Source organism: Lonchura striata, chromosome 1A, assembly GCF_050655825.1.
Source record: "Lonchura striata isolate lonStrDom1 chromosome 1A, ASM5065582v1, whole genome shotgun sequence".
NCBI classification, from domain to species: Eukaryota; Metazoa; Chordata; class Aves; order Passeriformes; family Estrildidae; genus Lonchura; species Lonchura striata.
This window is the reverse complement of record NC_140741.1, coordinates 16724514-16731660: the sequence shown is the minus strand read 5'-3', so window position 1 is coordinate 16731660 and position 7147 is coordinate 16724514. Positions and strand designations below refer to the sequence as shown.

The 7147-nt window shown below is 47.4% G+C and overlaps 1 protein-coding gene across 2 annotated transcripts in view; it reads right to left on the bottom strand.

The window, feature by feature from the left end:
- Positions 1-74: 74 nt before the first annotated feature.
- The window catches only part of BCL2L13 (BCL2 like 13), a 38717-nt gene continuing 31644 nt past the window's right edge, over positions 75-7147 (bottom strand). For both annotated transcript variants that reach the window (XM_021552059.3, XM_085570037.1), the window contains one exon: positions 75-7115. In XM_021552059.3, the coding sequence (XP_021407734.3) occupies positions 6306-7115 (810 nt within the window). In that variant the 3' untranslated portion in view covers positions 75-6305. The remainder of the gene's footprint in view (positions 7116-7147) is intronic.

Sequence of the window (7147 nt, the reverse complement as noted above, 5' to 3'; positions counted from 1 at the left end):
AAAACCACCTTTTCTTCTGGTGCCTGCATTAAAATGGGGGAAGAGTGGAAGCACAGAAGTAGAACAACTACGTGTTGTTTTTGAAAACTGTACCATTTATTAAAGTGCAACCTGGGGCCATGGTCTTACAGCAGTGTCCCATTAGCAGAGGGAAAGAATGTACATACCCCTTCACTTGAACTGAATATTGAACAATGAAGCTGGAAAGAACTTTGTCAAGGTGGAAACACTTTTATTAACCAAATGGCACAAGAAGCTTTAGACAGTTTTCCCCAAAAGGGCTGCACTTGCACATTGGAAGGAACAGTATGATGAGTTCCTGGGATAATGGGTGACCTGAGGACCAGTCAGGGTCTCTTCCCCTAGGCAGGCCTCTTGAGAACAGAATCCAAAATCCCTGCTTACACCCAGCAGAAGCCTAGCAGAAGAGATCCCCTAAACTGCAGCTTCAGAGTCAGTCCCATTAGTCTTTGCTACTTAACAAATCAAGTGTCATTCTTTTGGTCTGAGTGGGTTTTTAAGTTTACAATTGAATAAAAGCTTATCCTGCACGTTAAAACTGAGGACAAAGCCCCTAAAGGTACAGCAGTAAGATGCATCCTCTGCAGTTTGTTGTGTCCACATCGATAGTGTCCTGTGCCTGCCCTGCAGATACTGCAGGGAGATCAAAAGCAGCTTCCACTGGAAGCCAACAGGAGTTCCCCCACTTCTGCAGCATGACCACAGACCTCTAGCTTGGAGTAAGCAAGTCAGCCTACCCAAGAGACTGAGAGCAGGTCAGCTCAAAGTAGAAAAAAAGTGATAAAGTTTCTTAACTTAAGGAGATGGAGTTGAGTGATGTGTTATGGTTCCTCTGCACTTAACACTACTGACCCTTCCAAGCTGATGTCATTCCCCAGCCAAGTCCTGCTCAGGTACCTTTACTGTGTCAGACACAAACTGAATTCTGTTGCCTAGACCTGGCCCTGCGGCCTCTGCTCCCTCTGGGCCTGAGAGCTTGCTCTACCTGAGTCAAGTAGTGTTAGGTTAAATTTTATAAACATCCCCCCTTCTTTTTTTTTTTTTTTTTTAATGGTAATACCAAGCTTGCACTCTAAAGCATAGGTACATACGTAAGTCAAAGCAATCCTGTTCTTGCAACCTTCCTCATTCTGAAATTAAGCAGTCCAAGCTTTTGCCCTGATTAGGTAGAGCAGATATTGTGCCTCACACCTCCATGTTACACAGAATCACCTAGGTTTGGAAAAGACTTTGAGATTGAGTCCAGTGTATGACCAAAAACCACCTTGCCAACCAGACCATGGCACTGAGTGCCACATCCAGCCTTTTTAATAACCTCCAGGGACAGTGACTCCACCAGCTCCCTGGGCACACCATTCCAATGTCTGGTCACCCTTTTTGTGAAGAAATTCCCAATGCCCAGACTAAACCTCCCCTGGCACAGTTTCAGGCTGTGTCATCCTGTCCTGTTGCTGTTGCCTTGGAGAAGAGCCTGACCCCCACCTGGCTACTCCCTCATTTCAGGTATTTGTCGAGTGAGGTGTCCCCTGAGCCTCCTCCTCTCCAGGCTGAAAACCCCCAGCTCCTTCAGCTGCTCCCTGTCTGGAATTTGTGTTCCAGACCCCTCACCAGCCTTGCTGCCCTTCTCTGGACTCCCTCCAGCACCTCAACATCCCTCCCGAACTGAGGGGCCCAGGATTGGGCACAGCACTCGAGGTGCAGCCTCAGCAGTGCCAAGTACAGGGGAAGAATCACTGCCCTGGTCCTGCTGGCCACACCATTCCTGATCCAGGCCAGGAGCCATTGGCCTTTTTGGCCACCAGGGCACACTGCTGGCTCAGTCATACCCCCAGGTCTCTTCCTGCCTGGCCATTGTCCAGCCACTCTGTCCCCAGCCCATAGCACTGCAAGGGGTTGTGCCCAAAGAGTAGGACCTGGCACTTGGTTTTGTTGAACCTCTCATCACTGAACCCAGCTTATGGATCCAGCCCATCCAGGTCCCCCCAGAGCCCTCCTACCCTCCAGCTGAGAAACACCTGCACCCAACTTGGTGTCATCTGCAAATCTGGTAATGCTAAACTCCATCCCCTCATCCAGATCATCAATAAAGATACTAACCAGGAACTTTTCACTGGGAACACTTTCTCCCATTGTGCTCCAACATGAGCAGACACAAACAGAGCCCAGAATATGACATTCTCCTGAAGCCCTGAGCTTCCTGATTCCTGTAGGCATCACACCTGGGCCTGCCATGTGCACCTCTCCACCCCACCCCCCCATTTCGCAGCGAAAGATTCTGGCAATTACACTCTGAAACTCTGTAACAGGAACTTGCTCCGGCTTAGTGAATGAGTCACTGCAGAGCTAGAAGCACTTCTAGTTTTTTCCCAGAATAGCAACATCTACTTTACTAGGGCTTTGCCAGTACTGCCATAATCCTGTAACTGACATTAAATATAGGGAAGATTTATAATCTCAGATTACTTTATCTACTACAATCATTAAAATGAAAGAAGACCAAACTTCAGCAGCTTGCTTGTTTAGTACTAATTAAACTTTTCATTTGTGGCCATTAGAAAGCATTGATTAGTTTAAAAATCCAGTCCAAAGTTTTAGCCTAGCTGTGATCAGTACTATGGGGAAGGAAGGAAATGGGATTCTGGCAGCAAAACTTGTCCTGTGTAAGAGCACTCAGCACTGCAGCTTCCACCTGGCACTTGAGCTGCAGCTGCCTGAGCACAGTCAGAGTGAAAAATGAAGCCCTCACAAACAGCAAGGATGGATTCCTGTAGTGCTGATTTGCCCCACATCACAGTTCCAGACATCACCAGGCTCCACCCTGCACACAAGACTGCAACTGGCTGGGACATGGCTCTGTATCTGCACTTTGAGCTTTTGGGCAACGGAGGAATTCTGTCTTTGCTCTCAGCCTCTTGTTCCTGCAGTGCCACAATGCCCAACTAAACACAGCTTAGAATTAATCACAGCTCAATTTAAGTTGCACCTTATCTTGAGAGCCTTTCCCTTGACAGCCCCTTATTGAGCATGCTGCCCACTGCAGTTCCTTAAGTACTTCTCACTTTTTTCACAGATCCAGCCCTCTGCTGTTTCAGCATCTGAGCTTTAGGGTATGCTAAGCATAAAGTGAAGACAGAATGGGTCTAAGGTAGATATTTTGTTAAAGTACAGGCCACTAGAGGACAGATATTGAGGCACTTCTGGGAAAGGGATGAGCAACACAAGTGAAAGTAATTCTATATGCCCTTTTGCAAGTATATAGCTCCTGCCTTCCCTCTGCCAGCTAGGAGAGATCCACTAGAGAGAGTCTGCATCACACCTTGCAGGGTAACTGGACCCTGCAGTTTAAGGTTACTGTACTATACTTGAAGACGGGGGAAGAAAAACTTCCATTTTCTAATTCACACCTCTTAACAGAGCAGCCTCTCACTCAGGTCTGTAGGAACACTGCCATCTGAGTTTTCCCACCCCTTCCACAAGGCCTGCCCCAGCTCTGACCACAGGACTCCAAACTCTGCAGAATTCAACCCCACAGCTGACCTTTTTAACTAGTGGAGTGTTCCCAGAGGAAAGAGACTCATACAATAAATTTTCTGAACACATGGTCAATTCAAATTCTCGCTGACTTGCCAAAGCTAAAAGACCTCAGAAGGAAAAGAACATTATAAAGAAAGGACCAAGCAACCAAAACATACGGTGCAACTGATGCTCCATGAAATGTAGCAACACACTAGATACTCTAGGCTTCTGCCTGACCATTACCTAACAAAGTAATTTATTTTCCTTACTACTGCTGCCACCTTCTCCCTGCTGTGCATGGAAGATTTTTATTTCATGCCCCACTGGGCTCCTTGAGGCAATAAGTTTTGAACTCCTTTCCTTGCCAGCCTGGATATTTTTCTTGTTTGCCCTCTATCTCTTCACACTACTACTGAAACAACCCCATCCACAGAGAAGATGAAGTAACACCAGCCCTGCCTCCACCCTCCCAACACTGGTACACAAGTTATGCAGAGTGTCCACAGAATCCATCTCTGCTCCAGGGTAACCTGCTGTGTGGCTAGAGGTGAGGCTGGACCAAAAGCAGGTTAATTGTCCTCAGGAAGGAGGGGATGCAGGTTAAGAATAATTCTCTCCCACAGCAGTGTTCAGAGAAGAACCCAAAGCCAACAGCAAAGCAGCCAGAGAGGGGCAGCCCTGCCCTGACTGACCAAGCAATAAAGCTGCCCTTCACCTCTGTACCATTCCCTGAGCCCATGGCATGAGGAGGTCCCAGCCACCCCTTCTGGAGACACAGCACAGCAATGAGTACCAGCAGAGCACCAGACAATGGCAAAAAAAAGTCAATTCTGTTTTGCAATGTGATAGAAGTCAATTCCATTTTGCAATATTTTTTTTCTGATAAGGCCAACCTGCTATATGTTGCACATGAAATAAGAGCAATCAATGATCAACAGTACAGTCCAGAACTCCAGAGTTCCCAAGTTCAATCCATAGTGGCAGTATATACACAACCCTTCCTCTTAATAGTCAACTTTACACACACATAGTTCAAAGTTTTCTAGAAAATCCATTTCACAAAAGCTTACACAAAAATAATTCCTCAGAATCTGACACATTCTGACTAACTTTCCAGCATCCTGGGATAGGAAAATGCAGCAAGGATATCCTAAAATAGAGAATATGCTAAGATCTCTTCATTCTGAGATCCCTTAAGAAACAGGCTCATCAGGAGATGTACTCTTGATATGGTTATTTAGAAATAAAAGTACCTTGTCTTTGTGCTTTGTGAAAGCTCCCCCATAAGATCATGTTTCGTTTTTTAGATTATCACAAGTTCCCTTTCACCTTCCTCCATCTGGTCTAAGCCACAGTGCCAGCACCAACCCTCAGAGATGCATCCACAGTTGTGCCTGGGAAGCACAAGGTGTTGCCCACACAGCTGCAGTTGGACATGGACAGGCACACAAACGTGCTGGAAGAGGAACACTTGCAGTTGGACCCTACTAAGGACTAGGGCAATAATTGAAAGGTTTCTCTCCACACACACCTCAAGTGCTGTGACTGCAGGAAGGGGGATTACCTTTTTTGCCAAAGTAATTTGCTTATAATTTGTGAACCTGTAAGTTTAGGTAATTACAGATTCACAGTTGCAAAAGAAATTGCACTGAACAGCACTCCGGGCCAGGTCAGGAACAAGCAGATAAGAGATGCTTAATGCTCTTTTGCTCAGTTTCTAGAATCCATTGCTTTATATATCTAGGATTCTGTCACAGGCAAGAAGACCAAGTTAGGACTAAATACACTCTGTGCTTAACTTGGGAAAGACAATGCAGACTGCAGCGTGACACAGGACAGCAGAGCGTTGAACATCTGAATTGCACTTGAGGCACTGGCCTTGCTTCCACACGGTTTTGCTGTCTTTTTGCTGAATATACCCCAGATATCAGAGTAGTGATCCCGATGGCATCGTGTCCAGCATCAATTTCGTACCTCTGGTAACTGAAGGGTTTGCAGTAAAGTGGGCTGGGCAGGAGCAGAGCAAATGGATTCTCAAACCAGCAAATAGCAGTGTCCCTCCTACCCTCCTGGGCAGCACCTCTGCCCCAGGAACACCAGGATGCTCAGAGATACTACAGCTATAGAGAGGCAGCATCTTCACAGGATGGGGCTCCAGTAAACGTTAGGGGCCAAAACCAGTGTGAGCCAAGAGGTAAGAATAAGCACTGTCCCACTGGGGCTTAGGAGGAACCTGGAAGGTTATGAGGAGCAGTGCTGTACCTGAGAGGAAGCTGAGACAAAAGGGACACCAGCCTCTCGCTACAGGACTCAGGTTGGCTAATGTTGTTAGGAGGGGCTCAGGGGCGCAACGGGAAGTGACAAGACAGCACAGCTGCAATAGCGGTCAATCAGAGAAGCCAAAATCTCCAGGGGCTGGCAGCAGCTGGCTCTCCACTTCCCCTGGGGATTCTTTGTTCCAGTTCCTAGAGTATGAGCACCCCTTTCTTCAGCACCTGCACTTTAAGTTCTTAAATTTGCAGATTTTTTTTGTTTTTTTTTTTTAAAAATACCCCCATACTTTAATCACGAAAAACCAGTCCCCGCCCCGATTCTACTAAAAACATGATTGTCCGTAGCTGGAGGCTTATTGAACAACCTCATCACCTCATCACCACTGAGTTACTCAAATGTCCACTTAAACAGCAGGCAGCTCAACCTTTAGGTAACACAACTACAGAAATTGGATGTGCTCTCTTCTCTCCTCCCTTCTCCTCAAGAGAGCTCTGTTACTTTTTCCTAAGTGCCAGAGCTACTCCGACTGCCACAGCCAATATAGCGACTGCGGCAGCCCCACCGTACAGCAGTATGGATTTCCCTTCTGGCAACAAGATAGGCTTCTCCTCCGCAGCTGAGGATTTCTCTTCTACTTCTTCCAAATGGCCCTCCTTCTCTGCTTTTTTCCCCCCAGGAAGCAATGTTTTCTCAGGTTCTGGTGCAGCCTTTTCTTCTGATGGGGCTAACTTTGGGACAGGTTTACTTAACACAGGGATTTCAGGTTCAACAAGCTCTTCAGCTGCTTTTCCCTTTTCCTCCTGCTTTGTACACAGAAATGCGGAGGGATGTGCTTTTTCAGCAGCAGCAATTTCAGGAGGTTTTATTTCCTGTAAAGAAGCAGAGGTTTCTGGAAACGCTGCCTGTATGGTCTCTGCAGTGCCAGCTGGCACCACTGCTTCCTCAATCCCCTCTGGTATCTCTTCCTTCTCCACGTGAACAATGTCAGAGTTGGAAGAGTTGTTCTCGCTCCTCTCTTCAGCCCCTCCGTTGCTGTCCAGGCTTTTGACTTCCTCAGGATCCATGGCCACTTGCTGCCAGGACTCGGGGCCCAGGGAGACCGGCAGGCTCTCCGTGTGCCAGCTCTGACTCGCCGACAGGGAGACGGGCAGCCCCTCCGACTGCCACGATGTGGTCACCGTGGGGGACTCTGGGGGGCTCACCTGCCCTGAGTTGTCACTGGTCAGGATGTAGATGTCATTGCTGTCCTCTGCAATGAGCCCAGGGTACTCTTCCTCTTCGGATTCCAAAGTGAAGACTGTTCCCTACAAGCAAAAGGGAGGACACAACACATGAG